General features: G+C 27.1%; 3 protein-coding genes across 3 annotated transcripts; 2 read left to right on the top strand and 1 right to left on the bottom strand.

Annotated features, from left to right (window-relative positions):
* Nucleotides 1-179: 179 nt before the first annotated feature.
* On the bottom strand, nt 180-8,534 carry LOC132924141 (uncharacterized). Its single transcript, XM_060988265.1, has 10 exons — nt 7,945-8,534; nt 6,795-7,122; nt 6,062-6,734; nt 2,971-3,386; nt 2,045-2,908; nt 1,586-1,978; nt 1,078-1,454; nt 828-1,021; nt 437-774; nt 180-371 (listed from the first exon to the last, which is right to left on the bottom strand). The coding sequence occupies exons 1-10, from the start codon at nt 8,532-8,534 to the stop codon at nt 180-182; spliced, it is 4,365 nt and encodes a 1,454-aa protein (XP_060844248.1).
* Nucleotides 8,535-10,310: 1,776 nt separating this feature from the next.
* On the top strand, nt 10,311-20,904 carry LOC132924996 (dynein axonemal intermediate chain 3-like). The gene is given in 21 exon segments (XM_060989432.1): nt 10,311-10,385; nt 10,968-11,019; nt 11,104-11,303; nt 11,404-11,640; nt 11,821-11,982; nt 12,054-12,214; nt 12,849-13,036; nt 13,111-13,349; nt 13,417-13,757; nt 13,810-13,893; nt 13,977-14,211; nt 14,307-14,486; nt 14,588-14,716; nt 16,848-17,075; nt 18,241-18,385; nt 18,870-18,986; nt 19,051-19,181; nt 19,544-19,730; nt 19,835-20,240; nt 20,323-20,610; nt 20,658-20,904. Coding segments are annotated over 21 exon segments (4,032 nt in total).
* A 2,468-nt stretch (nt 20,905-23,372) lies between these two features.
* LOC132927819 (uncharacterized) lies at nt 23,373-26,101 on the top strand. The gene has a single exon (XM_060992412.1). The coding sequence runs from the start codon at nt 24,022-24,024 to the stop codon at nt 25,948-25,950; it is 1,929 nt and encodes a 642-aa protein (XP_060848395.1). The 5' UTR covers nt 23,373-24,021; the 3' UTR covers nt 25,951-26,101.
* Nucleotides 26,102-26,730: the final 629 nt, after the last annotated feature.

The raw sequence follows: 26,730 nt of genomic DNA, 5'->3' as shown, positions 1-26,730 counted from the left end.
AAATTTACATGAATAAATAAATAAATATTTATGGTTATGACAAATATTTTAGCATAAATAGTAAATAATATGTTAAATAAATCATAACATTACATTATTAAAACAGACGTTACCTTAAAAAATAAATTGTTCATTGTATTGTTTACTAATAATAAATAATAATTGCGTCAACACTATAATCATTTAAGACTATTTACAATACTGGACAAAGGCCTTGAATTAAATCTGAATCCAATTTCAGATACAGACTTAAGTTTATCATTCTGAAGTAATTTTAATACGGAATATGTATCACCATTATTTTGAAGCATATCACTGTCTACATTTAATATCGAAGTTACCAAATCTTCAATATCACTATTGTTTGGATCCTATTTTCATGCATATAGATATTTTAAACGATGTGATTTTAAAGGAAAATTTTTAAAATAATTACCTTATAGTTTTTAAGGCAAATCATTAAAATCTTGTATAATGTCTCTATAGGCAAATTAATAGAATGCCTTTCATTCTCACTGTTAGAATTATCAAATTCATCATTTATAATATTTTGATTAGTTATTAAGCTGATAGCTTTTATTAATCCCATAATCGAATGGCTATCTTTGCACAGAACTAGTAACATTGCAATATAATCTAATTTCCCACCAATAGAAAATATTTCAAACAATAACTCTTTAATTTTTATAAACCGAAAATAAATCGAAGGATTTGGTGGTAATGTTTTCTGATACCACAGCAAAACTGAATCAAATTCATCCTTATCTATGGTACCTGAAAATAATAAAATATATTACAGGTAAAAATAGCCTACTTAAAATAGATACCTTCTACGTAGTTTTGATTAGAATTGTTTTGTCTTTTTTTCTCCAATTCCAAATATTGGTTTTTAAGGTATAACAAATCATCAACATTAGGATAAGGAAGTTCCAAACAATGTATAATAAAATCAGACCAATCAATAAAGTTAGTATTGAAACCAAACATGGTGCGTAATACAAAATGTGCTGTATTAAACCACCTATTAAACACTTGATATTAAATTTAATATTTATTTATATTTAAACATATATTTACTCAATTTCAGGATGATTTTTTAAGTAAGATTTTAACCAACTGGAAAGTGCAACTATAGAAATTCGTTTGTTTGGGCAAATTACCATCAATTGATTTGTAATTTTCTTTAGATTATGAATAGTTACGATACATAGATCTTCTGGTTCCAATAAAGGAAAGGGATACGGTGGAGGATTACTTGGTTGTAGAACATTTTTGGCATTCAAATAAAAATTATTGTTGACAAATATAATTTCATGACGAACATATTGTTTCTCATTTATAGCAGCTTCAAATAAGTTGCATATACGTTCAATTCCAGAAATCTCTTTTTGTAAACAATCATCTATTCGTCGATTCATATCTAATTTGTGTTGTATGATATAACTTTCCATCTCCTATTGTCAGAATACACATACATTTAATTTTAGTGTTTAAAAATATTTTATGGTTGTGTAGTTAGATGAAGAGATGAATAACTAAAAAAAAAAATACTTTATTGTCTTAAAATACATAAAAAAAAAACTACCTTAATATCTTTTTGAAATCTAGTTAATATCAACTTGAATTGATCGGCTGATCTAAAATTCTCCTTATCTACCAAAAATTTCCATATTTTCAAGTATACAGTACTGCTATCTAATGAATTTTCGCTATGTACTTTCTTAATTTCTGCTAACCATTCATATGTGGATTTTAATGTACCTCTGAGTTTATTTTGAACTGCGATTACAGTGGCATCAAACCATTTGTAATAATATTCAACATTTGCCATGTGTTCTACCCCTTTTGCTTTGAATTCTTGATCTTTCAACAATGAAACTCCAATATGATTTGGAATTATTTGCAATGTTAACTTTTTATTATATACTTTAGACATATATGAATGAACGAAAAGTATTGTGTTCACTGTTCGATCAACCTATTTAAATTAATCGAACTTTAAGTAAATTATTTACGTTGTTAATAAACATAATATTTAACAAACCTCGGTTTGTAACATATGTTTATAAACTAAAATCATAGAATTCATTGTATTATCGAGACTCCTATCAATATTTTCATTTCTTATAAATTGTCTACAATCTCTTATTTTATGATTTGTTAGTTCTGTCAAGATAACTCTAGTATCCCCTACAGTTGAAAGCAATTGTGTAATTAAATCAGGGCTCATCAGTGCATCATTTGGTATTTTCAGCAAATCGGATTGTAATGCCTTAACGAGTTCTATTTTTTCTATATTTTGTTGTTTTAGTATTTCATTAATATAGTTATTTATTGAAGCCATGTAAGGCAATTGATTAGAAATAAGTATTCTTCTATGAAAGAAACACCATTCCATGTTCTGAACAAAATTGTTTTCCATTGATATCCAAAACTGTGCTAATACCGCTCCAATTTCAGCATTGATTTGTACATTGAACAGTTTTGATTTAACTTCTTCGGGTTTAGTTATAACAGTTACAGAGTCGACTAATTCATTTGAAATCATGTTTACCTTACTGGATGATATATAATCCAAATATTCAAATTCTGATTTGCCATGCAATCTTTTTCTTAAAAACACACTTTTTTGTACTTTTATTGGCTGTACTGAATTATCTTTACTTGAATTTGTTGGTGCTACGTTTTGTTCTTGATCATTGTGCATATCATAAATACAATTCACCCAATTACTCTCTTCAGACCAGTTCACATATTGACCAGTTAAAGCATTACATATTAATTCAATCTTATATTCATCCAAATCTATAGTTTTATTTTTACTTTGTAAAAATGTTAATATTTTATGAGATTTATAATACTCATACAAATCACAGAATGTATCCAAATTATATTCATCAGATACAATCTAAAACAGTGCATATAAATATTATAAAGATAAATATCTATAAATATTTATAGATGTCTCACCTTTAAATATCTAGTAAATGAAGACCCATATCGTCCTATACCAACTAAATCTGGCCCTTTGAACGGAGCTAATATGGTTGGATTTATGTCTTTCATAAAGTCGTGTGCCCCAAAAGGTGGAGAATTCCTATTTGACAACCTTTCTTCTAATGTTATTATATCTTCTTTTGAAAATCCTATGAATACACAACCTCCAGGCATTTTTTTTGCTTTTATATAATATAATACACAGCCAATAAGGCAATTTTTTGGTAAAGGTTTGCCTCTGTAAATATTAAGGTATGCAGTTTTTCCACTTTCAATTAATTCATGATATTTTTCAAATTTCCAATTTGTTTGTGTTTGTTTTGACTTATCTTCTTCATTTAGTAACGTTGAATTTTTTTGTACTAATTTATTGTCAATAATGATGTATTCTATTCAACAATATTATTATTAATAATACTTATTAAACATGCATTATATAAATAAGAGAAGTAATTTAAACTATTAACTTTTTTAAATTTTCATTTTTGAGTTTTTCTAGATATCCTACCTATAAGACATTAAAACGTATTGCTACTATGGCTTATGATTTGTTAAATAAATTTATTTAATATTTTTTATATGAACCTAACCTACATTTTAACAGCTAATGAAAATGTCCCATACATTTCTATTACCCCTTTCCAAAAATTTTATTTTTCTTCCTAAACAATTTAAAAAAAAAAAAAAAATTAATTAATTATTCATTAAACTATTAATAATTATATTTTTGTCACAAAAGAATCTCCCAAGTCCAAAATGTATAGATTATATAATGTACATACATAGTATTATAATGATGTACAAATTATAAATCAAAAGACTATAGATAAGGAAAACAAACTCAATTTGAAAAAAATTCTGAAAAAACCTCATGATTAAACTGTCATTGGTAGTATATTGGTTGTTTGTTCATTACATATTACATTTTTTTAAATAGTAAAATTATGAATTTATCCAAATGTGTATCATATAACATTAAGGAGCTATTTTTTTGGGATATTTAATTCATGATAAACTGTCATTCAATACTATGAATATTTTCTATACAACTGAATATATATATATATTCATGCATTCATATATAAAAATAATACATTAAATAATTTATCATTTAATTTCTTGAATTAAATATCTATTGAAATGTTACTACTTTATTTGTATCAAGCAGGTAACATTTGTAGTCTGTTGACTTCGTTTTGAATTTTGATGATAGATATATATTTTCTATGAGTTTGAGAAAAATATAATTATAGTTGGTGTGTACCTAGATTAGCATACATTTAAGAATCATTACCATTTGTTAGCTGATTGATAAAAAATATCAGATGTTAAATTTTTATAACGATGTGTACGCTTTGTAAAACGGCTAATTAGAAAATTAAAAAAAAAATCAAAACAAGATAGTATCAAAAATTTAATTTGACTTAATAGCTAATAAATACATAAATTAATATTTTTAATAATAGGTATAGATACCTTGTGTAAAAAAAATATAATTAGGTAGTTTTATAAATGCTATATTAAAGAAGGAATTTAAAAAACTTAACTTATACAATTTACATTCCTTATTAATTTAATATAGATAGTAGCAAAGCAATTTTTAAACTAAAATGTAAATATTTCAAAAATTGTTTGTAGGTATTTCAAATAAAGCTTCAAAAAAATAATTTGAGAATAACGTCAATTTAAATTGCTTACATACATTTTGTTGCTGGTCACTATAATAAATTTATAGTTATTCTAAAAATATTTTCTTTTTTTATTATCTAGGTCAGTGGTCTTCAGCCTTTTTGGACTTGTGATCTATTTTTTAGGACTACTTTTTACGGGACACACGTAAGCTAAATTAAAATTGAATTAATGGTTTATAACAGTACTAAATTATATTGTGATTTATACTATTATAATATTATATTAAGGAATATGTAAATTATATAAATCGTATTTTCATTTATTTGACATTTATTTTATCTATTAAACTTAGGTAATTTTTATTTTTAAAAGAAGACTTATCGTGACTCAAATTCTGAGCTGATCGAGGACCACTGATCTAGGTGATAATAATTACATTTTTGTAAATTTCAAATGTAAACAAATGTGTGTTTTTCAAAACAGATCTTCAAGACTCGATGCCTAAATGCACTAAAACTGAAGTCAACAACAGATGTGATTTAAATTTAATAATAAATTATTCGATTTTCAACATTTATGTAGAAATATTTGTGTTAAATAATATAATAAACACTTCCCAATTAAAATAACGTTAGGTATATGATACAAAAATGCATAAATCCCTAATTTAACCACTTAAAAAGTATTTAAATGATCAAAAATCTAAAATAATATAATTTATTCTTATATTAAACAACGTGGTGTACTTGCGACGCAAAACGACCGCGGTGTTACCGGTGGCAGTTTAACCGTGCGATTTTTGTTGTGACGTTTTTGCATTGTGGTGGCGATCGGTTTCCTCATCTATAGTAATCGTGTAACATTGTTACAATAATTATTATTAACTATTTATTGTTTTTCTATAACCCCTGATTAGGACTAATCTTACATTTTCTTGTATTTTCTTTGTAAACTATTGCCATACGAATCTGAAAAACGATACCGTTGAATTTGTCCACGATTAGATTTAGGTACATTATATGTTCAAGAGTGACTTTGTCTCAATAAACAATAGACGGAAATATCACCACAAAACGATTATTATTTATACGTAATTATACTGTGTATGGTGACAGCATATCGAGTGCGTCGCTAGCCTGCGTACTCGTTTATTTTCTTATGACCCCACGGATGCGTCGCTGGTAGTTAAATAGAAAAGAAATACTAAAATATGATAATATTGTTTTGTTAAAAATGTAAGAATAATGAATATTGTTAATATAAATTAAACTGATGTTTTTATATACTACCAATTCAAGTCGTCAGCTACCTAATTCAATACTGTAAAAGTTACCATGTAGTGTGTACTATACTATACCTACATCTAATTAAGATTAATTTAAAATTTAAAAATAATTACTATCTGAATTTTTTTTATTATAATCGTCTAGACTATCCGGATCCTTTAGTTCGTCTGGACCGTCCGGATCTTCTAACATATCTAGTAGTTCATCATTATCTGTTAGCTGGCAATAAGCTCTCGAGCAATACTGCAAAGCTGCTATTGGTAATACAGGAAGTATATCCCGTTTAATAAGTGCATTGCAAATGTCTTGTATAAACGAGTCCTTCGTTTCACAACTTAAAACCCCGAAAACCGGCCCAACTACAAAATCGTCCATGGAAATCGACGACGGTGGTAGAGTATAATACAAAGTGAAAACATCGTAGACCAAGAACCCGAGTGCTCGGCAAACTATTGTGTGAGGGTCAGATTTCAAACCTAGTTGCTTTTCCGACCAACCGTTCGTTCTTTCCAAATATTCCATAACATCTTTATGGTCAAGTAATGACTGGGTTTTTAATTCTTCATCGGTAAAAGGCTTATTCTCGGCCACATAAACGTTATCTAATAAAAGCCCCAGTGTATCGTCTAGCGTGTTTAACAGCGGTCTTCCTTTGATAAACATGTGCGTCCAATTACTCTGTAAATATTTAGGAATGTTATCGCCATATGCTTTTTTGTAAACAGCATTTCTGATACTAAGATCAATCATATATCGGACTACGCTTTTCATTATTATCGTCTTCTCGTTGTTTTCTAAATCATTATTTCTTTCTATGAGCTAGAATAAAAACAAATTCAATACAAAGTAACTCAAAATAAAAATAATGTCTCTATAAACCTTTTTTTTCATGATTAATTTGTTTTCTTCACTTATCTCATACTTTTTGTGAACTATATCGTTTTTAATAAACTCCACATCATTCTTAGCGATAAATATTTTATGTTTTTTCGTAGCGATTCTCATGTCATTCACTTTATTTATCAAATGTTCTTCACATTCAGACATACAATCAAGCCTATTCAATATAGATTTATTTCTCAAAATGTCTTGGTTATGACGATTATTTTTCTCCAAATTTTTTGTCAGATATTTATTAATGGTTTCTTTTCTCCACGATTCATATATTTTTGCGTGTTCTTTCCGATTTTTAATGTCAAACAAATATCTTTTCCCATAATTTCAAATCATATTTTAAATAAAATAAAAATAAAATTAGGAAAAACAATAAAACACATAATCGCATACAATTAGAAATCATTACATTATTTAATTTTATAGTGTATATTAAGCTTTCCGACAAAATCGTTTTTATTAAATTAATTTAAGAAGCAAGTTTATATTAATTTATTTTATTTATGTCATAGACTTTATGCTAATATATCGGTGTTTTATTAACTCAAAATTGATACTTAATAATTTTCATTTTTTACAAATCTAATCATACTAAATATAATATATGAACATTGAACATGCATCATGTATTATTGAATTATATTATAATCCTATACGTTACATATATTCGTGTATCATATTATACTGTTATTTCTTCTGTGTAAGTATTAAAAATGGATATTATAATAATAATGAACTATAAACACAACGGTGAGGTTTTAGATTACATCATTGCTGTATGTTAGACCGGCCACTTCTACAACTATATATACTATAATATTAGTTATACTATATACTATAATATATCAAATACATTTAATTTATTTAATGTATAGCATTTGGTAAACTATAAATAAAACAGCTGTAAACACTTCAAACTAATTTTAAAAGCTAAATTTCCATTTAAAATACATTTTTGAAAATCAATTTACATGATATTAAATGTACAATAATGGTATATTAGTATGTAAAAAATGTAAAAAAAATGTGTCGATAATATTATTCACGAGTATAGCCCACAAAATATATACTTATAAATGTATTAAACTATATTTAGCTGGACAAATATATTTAAATATGGTAGTTTATTAATTACCTATCACAAGACTGGCATCCTCTAGCAGTCCATCTATTTATTTTTTGCGATAAACTACTCTCGAAATACGCTATCTTATCAAGTTCGTACAATGTACAATGATCTCCATCAGATTTTTTATCAATACGTTTCTGAATTAATTTTGGTTTCTCATATGAAAAATTGACAATTTTTCCGGGCGTCAATAAGCTATGTGAAAAATCATAACCTCCGAGCGATTTGTATAATTTCTTGGCTTGTCCAATTATATTTAAATTGTTTGGACATTCGAGGAAAAAACACAATTTATACAAAAATGCAATAATGATTGAGCTTTCTCCGCATATTATTCCAGTAACAGTATCTTTATCTAACGGAATATGTAACATGTTTAACCACACTTCGAGGTGCCGAAAATTTGATTTTTTTATCTCTTCATCTTCTTGGTCGATCAATAGAGAAAATTCTTTTGAACTCACTAAACCATAGTTAAGAAGTATTTTTCCAATTAGCATTCCATTTTGAAATTTGGAGCTCAAGTTATTAGGATGTAGGGAATTAACCTCTACGCCTAATTGGTGTATAAGCCATTCTTTTAATATATTGCTCATAGTTTTGATTATATAATAAGAACAATTTGAATCGTAAACAAATTATATTATTTATGTGGATAAATACCATAGAAACTCTCATAGGCCATAATCTTTTCACGGCCAAACATTTTTGCTTTTAAAAATAATATAGGTAGTAGCTATACCCAGATCAAGTAAATATAATATTTCACGCCGACCTGGCATGCCACTTTCAAGACGCTATTGAAAAAAATAACTAGAAATAATTAATTTGAAATTTATACAGTTGCATATTGATTGTATGGTCTAGAGATGTTTAGAAGTATGATAGAAATTTTATTTCATATGATTAAATACATTTGTAATAATAAAGAAAAATCAATATGCGCATAAAAAAGTATGATCCAGTAGCCAGGATTATAAAATTGGGGGGAGGGGGCAAACCCAAAATACTAAAAAAACATAATTAACAATTGACAATAACAGTTCATTTTTATTATTATTAGTTGATACGGCCGAAGAGGAAGGGAGAGCATAGCCAGTGGACCCCCCTCATAGCTACGCCACTGGTATGATCCCTTTATAATGGACATTATATTTCTATATTCCGTATTGATCACATTCGGACTATGCGGTATTGCGGTGTAATAGTATATATAAAAATTAAAATGATAAGACTTGTTCTAATACTAATTAACTCAATTAAAATCAAATTTATTGATTTTGTTACCTAATTATTTTATTTCTAAATGTTCTTAAATAAGTAGTTATTAGGTATAATAAAGTATTTTTATATAATTTACGAATCACGTATATTACGTAATAGTTAACTACGTTCATTATTTTCTTAGTTCAAACTATGGAATACTTGCTAAATTTAAATAATATCCAAGTGATTAGGAACCTTTAAGGGGCCGTTGCATCAGCATTTGTTTTCTCTGTCTATCTCCCACATAATATGGGAACAAAGATACTCCGTATTCCCACGATTACGACTCTCTGGTTCAGTTTAGGGCAAAAGCACCTATAATATATTTTTTAAAGAAGAGTATTTCCTGTGCATTGACCGGATAGATTTTTAATTTTTACAATTTTGAATAAATTATTAATGGTTAAAAATAATCGGAATTATTTTAAATTAAAACATACTTATATTTATAAAAAATGTAAATATTAAAAATCTATTCGGTCAATGCATAGGAAATACTCTTCTTTTACAGTTTTAGTATCATATGCACGTGCCAAGGATATATTGCCTATAAAACGATGTGTATCCAATCTCATTACCTAATATCATTTTTTTTTTTCATTTTTTTAATACTCAGTGATAGGTTGGTCAAATGATAATGCTTAATTAGTAAGTAATCATAAGTGATGAGTGATAAGTGATAACCATACGCGTTCCCCTTGACAAATCAAGTATGTAATAGTAATTATATCACCAAATATTTATTGTTTTAAATATATCAAAAAAAGAATTATTGACAAATTAAAACTAAGAAAATACCATTAAATTTCTCAAATACAACTCGTATACCTGCTTGTTTTTAAGAATATTGACTGTATTAGTGTATTCCACAGCCGTAACCATAGTACCATTTCTCGTGATTAACCGTTTATTTTTATATATTCTACTTATTCAATTATTTCGTTCTTTGTACATAATTGTTATATCTAGGTACATCGTACACGTAATTTAACTAATAGCTAGTTACACAATACACTTGTATATTAATACTCTGTCACACCTACATGTCATAACCGTTGTATCCACAACGGATATATTTAATTTTTTGTAGAACAATTTAAATCAAAATGTCGTACCAGAGGTCAGAAAATTCGTCGATGAACATTCATGACGAGAGTTCAATGGAAAACGAAGCTGCAGTGGTAAATAATAGTTTTAGAACACAAATTAATTTTATACAGACATTATGACTGCTGGTTTGCATACAATAGAAACTTTTTTTAAGTAGATTGTTCAAATTGTCAGGAAATAAATAGATATTCAGATTTGAATACTTATAAAAATTTAAAAATCAATTAACCAATGAAAACTAAATACAATTTAATATTCACAAAAAATAAGCATTAAAAAAAACTTTATTATAAATCCAAAAACAAATTACCTTAATAACATTTTTGATTGATGTACATAAGGAAATATTTGTGTGGTATGTTATACACATAAATATTTATTATAATTTTTTTTTTTTTACGAAGCATTTAAGTTATTAAAATAATGAATATATTCTTTCATTTTAAATAATGTAGTGAAATGCTGAACAGGCAAATTTTAATTTTTAATTTTTAAATTTAAAATCCCAAGTACACTGTGTATAGGATAATATGAAAACCATAAGTAGGTATAGAGTATATTAAAAGATTACAAAAATATATCTCTTGTTTATTCATTTATGCATAAACGAGCTATACTTTGTATATTTTTGTTCAAATGTGATATTTTTTTAGGAAAATATGCTCAAAGTGGATACTGAACCACCAAGAGTTATTTTGAAAAAAGGTAATTATTATTTGTTTTAAATTTAACTAATAAATTTAAAATGATGGTACCATAAAACAATTAAATATATTTTTAATCTTTTAGATCCAATAATAGAATTTCTCAAAGAAAATGTAAAAACTGTGTTCATACCGAAATATTTACATGATAAATTGCAATGTGCCGTAGACAAACACGTTTTTATAAATAACCCGTGGAAAAAAATATCTCGTAAAAAGATTATTGAAAATTTAGTGAAACTCAAAACCAACTCGTGTTTTTGGGAATTTCGAACACAAATCGAAGTAAAAATAAATTGACGATGTTTTTCCATTCTACGCTAAACAATAATAATATTTTTTTTTTATTAATTAATACGATTATCTCGAATATTAATTTCATCAGGCCCTTACAACCGATGATGTTTTAATTGGATATAAATCATCAAGTAATACAGACGAAGAATTTTTTTTATGCACCACAGATAAAGCTAAACAATTTGTCGAAGAAGCACAAATACAAGCACAAAAAGAACTTGAACAACAAGTTGAGAGGTCCATGTATCGTAAAATAGGTTATTGGGATTCCAAAGGCAGTGAAAAAGATATTGAAGATATAAAACCAGTTTTAACGCGTGAAAAGGTAAGGTACCTATGCGTATATCTTATTAAATTCCCCGGGAAATGCAATGTTCTTATGTACGATTTATCTCTGTAAGTTAGTCATTAAAATACCTAATATGTAGCGTGTGCCGTGTATATCATGAATATTAATATGTTCAAATTGTATTATTTAAACAAAAAATATGAAATTAATTTATAGATAAAATATAAATGGGCAGTTCCAAAAAGAAGAATTCGAGCTAAAGCAGAATTTGAAAATTCAAATTCAAAATCCATAAGAAACCAGTATGTTAAATTACAACCACAACCAAAAGAAATATTTGAAATGAGTGATATGTTAATAATGGAGTCAAATATACAAGTATTTATGCAAATTTTTAATATCAGAATAGTGCATTACGTTTTAAATATATAATGTTTGTTCATTTTTAGGCTAAAAGAAAAACAGTCAATAGGGAAATGCAAACAATACCAAAATTAAAAGATAATAAATGCATTCAGTCAATCATTGAAAAAGAACTAATTGATCAACCACAGCCTAAAATTAAATCAGAGAAAATTCTGGATGATTTTTTACTAAAAAATACTCCTGAGTAAATATTTATAATTATTGTAGGTATAATGAGGTTTTACTCAAGAAAAAAAAAATTGTGTGTGTAACAAGTACGCGCGGATGAAGTGAAACTTCTTTCAGTCATAGTTTTAATAATATAATAGATTATCGGCGTAAATAAATTACTATTACATAAACAACCAGTTGCATTTTAATAACACATTAATCCTATTTGGTTGACAAGGTAACAGTCTATCAACCAAACTTAAAGTTAATAATAATAATAATCAATATTTTTAATAATATAATACATTTTCCGGTATCATAGTCGTCGCGGTCCGTACGGCTGCCGTGACGGCCGGACCGTGACGATTGACCGTGCCCGACCGTCGTCTTTTTATTTTTGTACCCTCTGTAAAGAAGTTTCACTGCGATTAATATAACACACATAATGTGTTTCCTATTAATTATTAATATTATTATCAATACGCCATATACAGAAATTCATACATACCAAAAGCAAGTATAGGTACATATTTTAGCTTATGGTATAGTGGTATACTGTAAAGTGTACACCTGTAATAACTTTAAACTAGCTTAACTAGCTGTCTAACTATTATAGTTGTACATTTATAATATATATTGTATTGAGAACAGTTGTATGTCTTTATCAGTGTTATTACTCAGTTACAATATAATGAATTGTACGATATATACCGTGACGATTATAAGCTGATGAAACAAAAAAGTAAAATTGAAGTCAATCATATTGACGAGCTCATAAAAATTCATCCTGGATACCAGAATGAGATATCCCAAAAAAAATACGTATCTTGTCATACTTGGCATCCTACAATATCAGGTAAAACTATGACTATAAACTAATACTAATTGATTTGTGTAAATATGTGTAAATATAATGCATTATATTTGTAGGTGTTTTCGCAGTTTCTTACATGGCTAATAGCAATGAATTGTTAAAACCCGTAAGCTTAGAAAAAAAAGACAAAAAAATAACTGTGTCAAATGTCAAAAAAAAAAATAAAAATTTCATTATATCATACAATGAAGATGACGATGACCAAGATGATTGGAATAAACAACCAAATATTAAACTTTTGGATAATAATGACAACGAAAAACTTATGTCTTTTTTAAATAAAGAATTTGTACAGGTATATTAATAATACGTTTTGATAGAAAATAATTAAAATTATTAAAGTTGGATATTATAATCCAAAGAAAATGAGAATTCTTCAACTAGCCGAAGAAGAAAATATGAACAAAGAACCTCCGGACGACATTGATAAATATACGCGCAATTCGTTAATTTATAATTCTAATGATCAACTTTCCGTATTCAATGAGTTCGCCGGAGAAGATCATAGTAATGAGGAAGGCGTATCAAGCAAACATACTGATAACTCAGAAAGCAAAATAACGCCTATTAACGATCAAAGTGAAATTTATGAAGTGTATCATCACGATGATTCCGATATTGAGAGCTTTTATAATATTTGGGGCAAAGACGATGAATGGTTATATAATAACAAACTGAGGAACGTTGTTAGAGATTTACATAGGTAATAAAAGTATACTTGTACTAATGTTTTATTAATAAAATAATTTAATTAGGGTATTTAATCAGAAATATAACCGCCAAGCTAAAGAAGAAAAATTGTTTGAACTCTTGATGTCTGAAACTGACAAACAAAAAATGTATATATTTTGTTATTGATTTTTTTATTCATAAATTTACAAATAAATATTGCGATTATTTATTGTTTTATTTAAACATATAGAAATGATGAAGAAACTAAAAAAAATATAAAAAAATTAACCAAGGATATGTTCGAAGCTGGGGATAAATGTAAAAAATCTAAATTTAATAAAAAAAATAAAACTAAACTGAACAAAGAATATGCATTGCTACAAAATGACCAAGAATCTATGATCAAACGAGAAAGTACACCATTAATAGAGGAACAGAATAACGCAGTCATCATTTGGTCAATTAGTGATAATGTATTCCCAAAGGTACTTAACTATATTTTAGTATTGATAGATTAATATTTTTATTTTGCAATTATTATGTTGACGTTTTTCTGAAATTTTTTTAAATAAATTTGTAGTTGAGATTGGAAAGTCCCGAAGAAGTACGATGTGTTGAATTTAACCCTAGAAACGGAAACACCGTCGTAGGAGGGTTGACAAATGGACAAATTTGCATATGGGACATCGAAGGAAAATTAGAGGCAATGGATTCAAACTTGAGCATGTCTGAAAAGGAAAAACAACATAAAAAACATCTGGTAAGAATTATAAAAAATATATCAACTACTTGTTATTGGAGTACAAATAACAAAATAGTATAGAATAATCGTATTTTATTTATTTTTTTTTTTAATAATAGCATATGCACATGAAATGGTCGTTAGACGTAAATTTTAAAACTAGAATCAGACCGGCAGCCTTAAGCGCCATCATAGAATCTCACGAAACAACAATCACTGCGATTCAATGGATTCATCCTATGAACAAAGTTAGTGAATATTTCGATGTGTATACAAGTGTGGTGTAAGTAATGTACTAAATGGTACTGTGGAAAATCGGAATAAGAAATTCGTTGTAGTTTAGTGGGAAAATGTCATTAGCACAATAAGTTATAACGGTTATTATTTAAACGGCCGTGAATTTAAAATCGTATCAAATTAATAATACGGGAGACAATACTAGAATTAACGTAAAAGAACGTGCAAAAAAAAAAGGTAGAATAATAAATTCTGATTAATCCATAATAGAAATCTATATTATAATTTTTAAATAATAATTAAAAATTAAAATCCTGTTCCTGTCTTATTATATTAAATGAAATTAGGCACTTTTGTTTAATAATAAAAATTATAAATAGTTAAACTGATGTTTATTGAAATTGCTTATATAAAAAAAAAATTATTTACGAAAATGTATGATTATTAATTATTTGCACAATATGCACTAATGTTGTGCTACTGTACACAGTATGTGATTAACGATACTTGCATTTTTGGTTTTCCATTTTTTCTGACAATTATATGGAAAAATGTATGTCTACTCAGTAATGACCAATAGACATTGGTTCGTAGATGGAACTTTTAAAAGTTCCCCAGTCTTATTTTTTTAAATGTATACAAGCATGTGTTAATAAATAACGATGTAATAATTTCCATTGTATATATGTACATTACTACCGAATAAAACACAAGATATTTATATTTATACATTGCTGCTTTCAAAAATAAAAGAAATTAATCCCACTTTTAATTCAGAGACTATTATGATAGATTTCGAACATAGCAGTTTAATCGCTTTTAAAAACGTATTTCCAAATAATCAAACAATATGGATGTTTTTTTAATTTCATTCAATGTTTGTGGAGAAAAATTTTAAAAATATCTGGCATAGCTGAAAAATAGATATCAGATCAAAATTTTTCTTTACATGTTAATATGTTACCAGCCTCAGCTTATGTTCAAAATCGTATGTAGTAAAAACATTTGAAAAACTATATAAAAAGATATGACAAAAAAAATATGGTAAATTTATCTAATACAAATAATACGATTAATTTTTTAAGAGGTATTACATTTTAATTTGCAAGTATAAATATTAAACTTTTATTTTATATTTATATACCAAATGCTTCAAATTTATTTATAATATAAGATTTACTTTGAACTTTTTAAAAGATATAGTTGCATATGGTTTTTACTAAAATAAAATAAAATGTCCAATAAATGAAGCTGTTTAATTTATATTACTTATCTAGCTATTCAAAATAAATATTTGAGATATGATGTACATAATAACATTTTTGTATAGGTATTTAATTAAAAATAATAATATTTTATTCGCATAAAAATCTAAGTTAAATTTTTAAATTATAGACTATCAATTATGTACTTTATTATAAACCAAATTATCACTGTAAAAAAATATATTAATATTATTCAATTCATCTTCTCTTTGGCATCTTATGAACAGAATGCAATTTTTAAGTCTCTAAAAATAAATTTTGTACCTATTTAAAAATTCAAATATAAAAAATATACAATCTTTCCATTCGATATCTCTTAGGTTCTAAAACTTAGAACAATGATTAATATTTCATGGTATGTCAGTAATCTAATCCTCCGTAATTACCATATCTGATCATGCATCTAAATTAAAAAACTAAATAATTATTCAAATAACCTCATATCAAATTTATCCTCTTTAAACTTAACCAATACAACCCGTCAACGGAAAAGATAATGATTCAAAGACCTTTTAACCTATAAATATCATTCATATACACAAATGTATTTAAAAAAAATTAAAAAGCTAACAAAAATTACTTTAACTCAAATATTTAATATGTATACGTATATGTATATATTATACATATAATATATTATAGTATACTATAGGTATATATATTTATATATTGAGTAATATCAATGGATATTTTCTATGATAAAATGTACTTATTGTATTACAATATACGCGTCGATTGTAAATAAAAATATGTATACAAAACACCTTTATAATTATTATATTCTAATTTTATAACACATAATAATACCACCATGTTCTGATTGTTATAAATATATTTAATAAAGTGACTAGTGAGTTAAACGTTTGTTTTATTTTAGATAACTTCATTGGGCAAACTCATATCGACGGAACAAGGTAAATTTTCAGATCAATTTATTTCAGCTTCTTTGGATGGGACTATAAAACTTTGGGACTTGCAACTACCGAAGTCAATGCAAACCTATAAAAGACATTCAACGAATCGTCGTTTCGGGTATCCAAAATCTTTGTCATCTAATATATCACCATTAAGCATTCACAACAACCAACTAAAACCAACGTATTCGGTAAGAATTTAATATACTCGGTCTAATAATTTTGGCTAAAATAATGATCTATACAAAAAAATGATATTCAAAACAGTTAAAACTTCGAGATATAATAAAATACAATTATTTATTAATTATATTATAGTGTTTAATATAATTGCATTCTAAACATTTACGATAAAGAACATGATAAATTTAAAAATATTACAAATTACAATAAAAAAAAAAACGTTATAGTACCTACTTAAATAAAAAAATAAATAATTTGTATCATAAAAATTTAAAAAGATAATGATTTACCTGTAAAAAATGTTTGGTTATTAATTTTGAATTTTTATTTAACGATATCTTCTTATTTGCCTACTGCTTCGAATATTAATGTACTACGATTTCGACAGATTGCTATTGTAATGATATAATAAAAATATTTAAAGCTTTTCTTCGACTGTCTTTGACTCATCAGTTTTACACAACTTTCGATTTCATTACTATTTGAAATATGGGTATTTATAATCCATAATTTCGTTATCAGTTAATAGTCCACTAGTCCACATGTTTAAAAACATACAAAACGAAAACGGTAATCACGAAAGACATACGATGACATTAGGTATAGATAGTATCTAGTAGATAGGTACATACTAACCAATAACCAATTTCTACCTAAGTTAGTATACCTATGTTATTGTGTATGCGCTAGTTGCTAATAATCAATTTCTATCAAATTCTAATCTATTATTATCTTTATTAATTATTATACAGTCGATTTACGACAATCATCGTACTACTATACTTCGATGTTTTGAATAGGCAAATCACCACTCTCGCGTGTTTCCTCGGCATTTGGCTATAATATTTGTATAATTTTGTTACTTTTTTTTTTATTTTATTGACATTTCCTTTATCGTTTTAGTCTTACCCGCATAGACATAAAACTCGTTCATCGAACAACCCGTAGTGTTTATATAAAACACAATTTTGTTCGTTTGTAATTTTAAAGTTTCCAACGATCAATTGATGTAAAATAGTCTTGCGCAGATGAATGCTTAGAGTAGCGGGCAAACGTATATGCGGTTGGTCACTTCGCCTACTTCGAGGCGATATTACTATACCTATGACTCAATAATCTGTGTATTATTTATACGTGTGTTCTGTATTCTATAGTCTATGAATATATTTTTAGATAATTATCAGAGAACCTGCAGAAGACTTAATGAATAGCACCACGCACAGCCCAATAACAGCGTTGTCCTTCGAGATACCCTTAATGCGGTATAAATACACCTCTGAACAACCGTTGACGATCGGCAAACGGCAATTCGAATACGGTAAGTATTCGTCAACAGAATACGAAAGTATATTATAATGGTAAACACATTCCTCACTTCATTCAGAATCAAAAACTATGATGGAACTATAATAATATGTGGTCCACTTGTAATGTCATACATAAACATAATAATAACACATCATAATCATTAATTATAATTTTTTTTTTTTAATTTTAAATCAATATATTTACAATTTATACATAAGTACAATAAACATGGTACAATAAGTAAGTGTGATAACAATATGCTAATGACGTTTAGAATTAGATTAGGAAAATTCCTAGCGGTGCCACTTGACAAGTTAATTATAATTAAAATATATTTTTTTAAATGTTTTAATATTATGTCTATGTAAAAAATGTTTTCTGTACATAATACCCAGTTTTAACTGTTTAGTATGTATTGCAAAATGTACGTAAATGGTCGATAACCAAACATAACTTTTTTTGTGCACTATTGCCTGTGTTATCTTGTTATATAGTACCGGAAGAACCCAACGATCCAAACCATATTTTAGTCGTTGGTACTATCATGGGCCAAATCGGAGTTGTCACTTGGGAAGGATATGATACATATCCACAAGATGGAAACGTAGAAGGCATGTATTACAACTTCAAATTAAATTAATATTTTTTTTCATGAAATAAATTTATAATTTACAGAGTGCAAACATATATGGTGGAAACAAATACATGACGGTCCAATCAACTGCATCAAGAGAAATTACTTTTTTTCGGATATTCATTTGGTCTGTGGCGGGAAAGTAGTGTCAGTTTGGAGTTTAAAATACAATGTAAGTTTAGAAAAACTAAAACATTATATAACAATTTTTAAATAATAATTAATATGATCTACAACAATTACAACAGTAATCAACAATCGGTACAGGTTTTTTTTCTATTTTATGACATGTAAAGGTGATTTAGGCCAAAATATGGACATGTCTCGTACTCATCGTTGTTGTCCCAAAGTCTTCAGTTAATATTATATTACAAATATTTATCTTCTTTCTATTATACATTTTTTTCACATTTAAAATTTAATTACATAATATGTTTTAAAGCTGTTATTCTTTTACTGTAAGTAAATGTATATGTTTTGTATAGATTTATTTAAAGTATAGAAATGATTAAAAATTAAAAATTTACCCTATAGAATGGTCCAATTTGGTGGAAACGTTTCGATGATTTTACAAACAGTGTTTTATGGTCTACTACTCATCCCACGAAATTTCGTGTGTCCTTCAACAACAGTGGCGTTATAGAATTTTGGAATTTTTTAGTGCACACTCATCAACCGTACTATACGGCGGATATATTCCTTAAAGATGGGCTAATAGCGTGTAAGTAATAAATAAAATACCAAAAAAGATAATACGTGTAATAAATAACCTACTAACGTTGATCGTCGTTGTAAATAAAATTAATTTTAGTATACTTTCTGTAGCATTGTCGTGCCCGCCTCCACCATATAATTATATTGGCTCAGATAATGTCATGTATGCTAAAGGTGTAAACGATATGGTTAACTATAAAAAAAACAGGATAATTTGTTTCTCGGATTCCGCCGGGACGGTAATGATAATGACTATACGCGCGACAATATTAAAATCAAACGAAATCGAGGAAGTCGGAAGCCTATTCCAAGAAGAGTGTGATTGGCTAAGAGAGTTGGATGCTTGGAATGAAAAGTACAAAGCTGAGTTCGGAGTATCGGGAGAAAATGACGTGGACGATCATGATTACAAGTCGATTCAATCTTTTGAGAAATTGCATGTGGTTGAGAGCGAACACATCCAACCAATGTTGTCACAAGATCAAGTAAAAAAAGCAATTTGTAACGAAACATTCAAGTAAATTAATAACTGTTATTTTATGAGTGTATCAAATATAAGACATAAATACACCTACTCATATCCATATCAATAATTTTAGTTGGTATATAAATCGGAGAGGACCACAAACACGTTTGGGTAAAATGAATGACGAATATTTACAACGAGAAAATCAATATATGGTCAAGGCCATGATGGAAAAAAAGAATATCACTCAAAAACAAATTGATGATTATTATTATAAAATTATGAATATAAATGGCAGTAAATCTGAAGAGATTTTAATAATCAGATCCGAAGCCGATAAAAAGTATAGGGACATTATAAATAAATTATTGGCTACAGACGAAAATGTAAATACTTTCAATTTTTAACTACAAATTAAATCGTTATATAACACTTTTAATTATAGACATTCGATGCTGGTTTAAAAAGAAACACCGAATTTGAAGACTCAAAAATAATAACTAAACAGCTTCAAAAATTATCAATGCTAAACATTAAAATTGAAAAAGAAAAATTTATTAATCACATAAATGACAGCCATTATAGATCCGAAAAAGTAAATTGGGCCCAAGTACTTGATTATATGGAAAAAGAAGACAAAAACATAATAAATGACCGAAATATCCTTAAAAATACAAACTTTCGGTACCATATAACTTATCTCAATCCTCAATAATTTAAATATTAAGTATTACATATTTATACCATATAACTTATTGTTAATTTAAAGTTCAATACGTCAACAAATGTTGGACCAGTACAAAATGAAAACGTGACACAATGATAAAAAGATTAATGTCAACGAATACATGGCGCGATCTGAATATCTGAATAATAAAAACATAATCTGTGATATGAAAAAGTTTCAGTAAAAATGTAAACAAATGTGCATAATAGGTATTTAAAATGCAATGATATCCTTTGGTTGTCACTTTGTCAGTGTTTGATCAAAAATATAATGGAAAATATAATGATGTTATTCTATAATTTGTTTACATGTTTGGTGTCTTATCCACGGTCTTGGCGCGAGTACAAAGTTAAGTAAAAAAAAAAAAATAACGGTGGCAGTGTGGTACAACGGGGTATATTTATATATATATATATTTATCTTGAAGCAGAAGTTGCCCATCCTTTTAACAGTGTAAATGTTGGTGTTTTTTTAGCTGGGCCTAACTAATTATCTACTGAATCAATTAATACCTAATACATTTTTAAAAAATAGAAAAATTGTGCAGATGATTTTTTTGTAAAAATCGTCGAAATCATTCTGTTAGAAATTAAGTTATAAAAGAAAACGTGTAAACTTTTTAATGAGAAATTATAATGAAGTCTGGAATCACAGCTGTCGGCGTGGTTAATAAAAACAATTTTTTATAATCGAAAACCCCTTTAAATATTTATTTTTCTACTTTAGATACAGTAACGATTAAACGATTGTAATATTTATATACATATATATATATGCACTTCTAAGTTCTAGTATGGTATAATTCACTTAAAAATTAGGAGAACGGCATCGTCACACTTGTTATTACCTAAATCGTATAATATACTCGTATTATACTATTATAGTATACGTAGGTATCTACTCTAACCAGCTCACTCCATATGGAATACAGACTATTGTTCATGTTACATTGTTATCTTTAGTTCTCTATTATTTGTATGCAATTTTAAGACCAGTGCCGCATTTAAATAATAAATTATCGCAGTGCTGGTTATAAAAAAATGAATAAGATGGACGACATGTCTAAAATTGTCTAACGTCTAACCAATCCCCGAAAAAACAAATAATACACATACACCAACAAGACAGATTGGTTGAGTCTTACAATAAATAATTTACACGCGTAAATAGCATTTTCATATTTATTTTAAGAGATTTCGTGTACGCAATACGATAAGTGCAATAGGTACCTACTGTAATTCACAGTCGTTTCAGTCGACTATCAGAGCTGCATTTAAGATAATAATATTTCTCTACACACACACATATATATATATATAGGTATTATATATTCTATTTATATAGGTATTAAATAAAACATAAAGTAATAAAGAAATTAGTAATTCAATCTTGTGAGAAAACCGTTGCTTGTAAGTTCTTAGATTTCTAAACTATGGTTTTATTGGTTTTAAGAATTAAATGTTAAAATATAAGTGGCAGTTAAATATAAAGTCACAGTGGCGTATTTGACTTACAGTTTTACGAGGGTCGAGGGAGGAGTGGCAACATTTAAATTATTGCACACTACTATATATACCTGCTCATCATTATAAATTGTTATTTTTCAACCATCATCTGTACATTTTATATTATAATATATTTTAATAATTACCTACATCGTCTCCACGCGTAAATACGTCGTTGGGAGATAACACTATATTTTGGCAGTAGTGTATCACCTCGGAATTGTGAAATTTCAAATTTGTTAGAAAACATATAAAACAGTGAGATATGCTTTTCTGAAAAAGCAAATCGTAAAATTTAATTTTATTAAAACGCCCAAATCTGTTTTCATATTAACGGCGTATGCCGCAGTAGGTGAATGTCGACATAAACATTCTAAATTTAATTTTAATTTTTAACAGATTAAAAAAAATATAGACATTTACTAGTGAATATCATCATTTCAGGGCGTTCAGAGCGTCCCGAGATTTTTTTTAAAGCACCCCAAAAACATTAATCTACTCGTATAATAATTTATTATTATTTTTGTCAGTTTTTATCAACATTTTTATTCAAATACAATAGAAGAATAGAAAATCTAACAAAAACGTAACAATTAAACAATATAAATTAAGAAAAACTTGATTTCAAAATATTATCTAGGACAATTCAATGAACTTAATTACTATTTAAAATGTACTGAAAATATATGCTGGTCATAAATTATATAATATACAGTTGTATTTTGATATATTTTTTAGAATTTAATCATTATGTCGAGTTTTTAACATTTTTTTTCTAATAATAAACGAATAATTGAAATTAAATTATAATTGAATTAGAAAAATATATTAAAAACTCGGCATATTGATAAAATTCTAAAAAATATATCAAAATACAACTTTGATAATTCAATGAAAATTAAACCTTGGTGAAAAAATAATGTTATTAAGAGGACGCTACACTAGGGTGACCATACGTCCCGTATTATACGGGATTGTCCCGTTTTTCCACTTTGTGTCCCGTTGTCCCGACAAAAGTTATACGGGACGCATTTTGTCCCGTATTTTCAAGTAGGTCCCGTATTATTCCCGTTTTTCTCTTTATTGTTAATTTATAATTTTATAATTTTTTTTTTTTTTATTCTACGATATTTTTGTATCACAATATTCAATAAAACATCTAATCTATACTTATCAGAATTATTTTTAGATTCTTGTCTTAACAATAAATTATTATAATTGCTGCGAGTTGAAAATAGAGAACTAATAATGTCACATTATTATCGACACGTTAAACCGACGATTATAAATACTAATGATATAACGATAACGTACAAAATGTTATTAATATTATTATATTGATGTGTGACGTCGTCTACTAAATAAGTACAATTCCATTCACCACAACCAGTTTGTTGTCAAATATAATGTCTATTTTTATTTTATAATATCTATGTAAAATTATAAATATAATTTGTTATTAATATTTATACGTGAGTGTCGAGTTCACGATGACATTCACAGTGTAGTCGTAGTCGTAGTGACGTATTGACGTGTCACGTGTAGTTTATTAAGCTTATTTAAAATTCAGTGTACCATAATACCTAATTTGTTTTTTAAAATGCCCAAAAGACGGTGCGTTTTTACTCCACAATTAAAATTAGAATTTCCTTTTTTACAAGATGCTGACGAAGTAGGAAAAATATTTTGTACCATATGTAAGTCAGTGTTTTCTATAGAACATGGTGGACGTTCAGACATAACACAACATGTTACAAAAGTAAAAAAACATTTACTGGCATTATCAGCTGCATCAAAACACGAAAAGGTAACTTCTTTTTTTTTAAAAAATGATCCGAGTGGGTCCACTGACGAAAGTAGACGTACTGCAGCACAAGAAGGGATATTCGCATTTCATACCGTGATACACAATCACTCATTTCGATCAATGGACTGCACATCATCTCTTTTAAAACAAATGTATAATAAAAAATTTACATGTGCGAGAACTAAGGCTGAATCGATTGTTTTAAATGTGTTAGCTCCTTTCGCCATGCAACAAATTTATAAGGAAATAGAAAATATAAATTTTGCTACAATTATGATAGATACTTCTAACCATAAGAACCTAAAAATCGTACCAATTTTAATACGTTATTTCAAACCAAATTCGGGAATACAAATCAAAGTTTTTGAAGTAACAAATTTAAAAGGAGAAACAGCAAATATTTTATCAACTTATATAATTGAAAGTTTAAAAAAGCATAAGTTGTCAGATAAAATTGTTGCATTTTCTGGAGATAATTGCAATACTAACTTTGGAGGTGTTTTAAGAAAAGGATCAAATAATGTTTTTTCAATTTTAAATAACAATTTAAAAACGAATATTTTTGGAGTAGGTTGCGCTGCTCATATTTTGCACAACGCTATGCAATCAAGTGCTGATGTGTTACCTATTGATGTAGAAATCATAGTTAACAAAATTTTTCAATTTTTTCATATCTATACAGTTCGAGTTGAACATTTGAAAGAGTTTTGTGAATATGCAAATGTTGAATATAAAAATATTCTTGGAAGTGTAAAAACTCGTTGGTTATCCTTATTACCTGCAATAACAAGAATTATTGATATTTACCCGGGCTTAAAATCATACTTCGAGAAACAGGAAAAGTGTCCTACAATATTAAAATCGTTTTTTAACGATCCTATGTCTATAGTGTGGTTTCATTTTTTACAAAGCCAATTAAAGGTTGTCTGTGATACTGTAACTAAAATAGAAGGAGATAAAATATCAGCCTGTGAAGTTGCAGAGGAATTAGAAATTTTAGTTGGAAAAATAAAAAATAGAAAACATCTAAACTTCCTTACAACAAATATTTTATCGCTTTTAAATGATTTAAAAAACAATAATATGTATAATGAAAGCTCATTCAAAAAAAGTACTGATCTATTTTATAATACTTTTTTATCTTACGTAGAAAAATGGGGTTGCCACTTTGACCAGTTGAAAATATTTCATTGGGTCCAACTAATAAACTGTCCTACTTGGGAAAATGTTCAAAAATGTATTAAATTTCTTATGGAAAACAACCGAAATAATTCTAACATAAAATTAGATGAAGATAATTTATTTGATGAATTCAGTCATGTAGAACAAATTTTTAAATCACGAATTCATGAATGGCAAAAAAATTCCGCTAAAGTAGAAGTTAAGTGGTGTGAAATATTTGAATACACTAAAGCTCATAACATTGATACAACTAACATATCAAAAATCGTAGAATATTCTTTGGCAATTCCTGGTACAAATGCTGCAGTAGAACGGATTTTTTCAACCATTAATGTGTTGTGGACAGATGAAAAAAATCGATTTTTGGTTGAAACTATCAAATCAATTATAATCGTAAAAACACACTTTAAAAACTTATCTTGTAATGAGTTTTATAATATTCTATTAAAAGAAACTAGGTTACTTGATGAAATCGGTTCAGCACAAAAGTATACAAAAACATCAAAAGAAGAAATTTACATGCCATCGTCATCAAAATAATTTTTTTTTGGACTTTTGTGTACATATTATACTTATTAATATTTTATTTGTATTTAAAAACTATTATACAACATACATTTAATTTGTTTTTTTTATATTAATATATTTAGTTAAAATTAGAATTTCCTTTTTTTTTTTTTTTTAGTTAAGTAACTAAAGTGTCCCGTATTTTTATTTTATTTTTATGGTCACCCTACGCTACACCCGCATAATATGTTGTCTCCGTCTTACAAATGTAGAACTAGTCCAGTCATCTAACCATTTTTAGAGGAATTAAATCGGAAAGTTTTGAAACTTTGCAAAAAGTTTGGTTATAGGCTCCTGATTAACCAAAAAAAAGTCGCCATCCCTCCGAGGTCCGGAAGTGTCCGCCATCTTGGATATTATGTGTGATTTTTTCAGTTTTTTTAAATTATCTTTGAAAACCCTAATTTTATCTCAAAAATACCTCTATACAAAAATGTAGCTGACAATATTTTGAAAAAATATGGTTCCGTTATTTTTTTTTTGTAGCTTGAATAGGATAAGAGAAAAATTTATCCATGTGTTATAATACTAGACGCGGCGAGCTATATAATATAACCATATAGACTGCAAGTTGGCGACGCGCCGCACTCGTGTCCACTAGAAAACGCAATATTTACGTTGTTTTATATATTATAATATTAACATGTTACAGATAAACATTATTATTGATATACACTATATTATAAATAATTTAAATATCATAAATTATAATCATATTATATGAGCACCGCATATTTATTTATTTAGTAAAAT

Source organism: Rhopalosiphum padi, chromosome 3 (assembly GCF_020882245.1).
Source record: "Rhopalosiphum padi isolate XX-2018 chromosome 3, ASM2088224v1, whole genome shotgun sequence".
Classification (NCBI taxonomy): domain Eukaryota; kingdom Metazoa; phylum Arthropoda; class Insecta; order Hemiptera; family Aphididae; genus Rhopalosiphum; species Rhopalosiphum padi.
The sequence above is the reverse complement of the archived record's forward strand: the minus strand, read 5'-3'. Positions and strand labels throughout refer to the sequence as shown.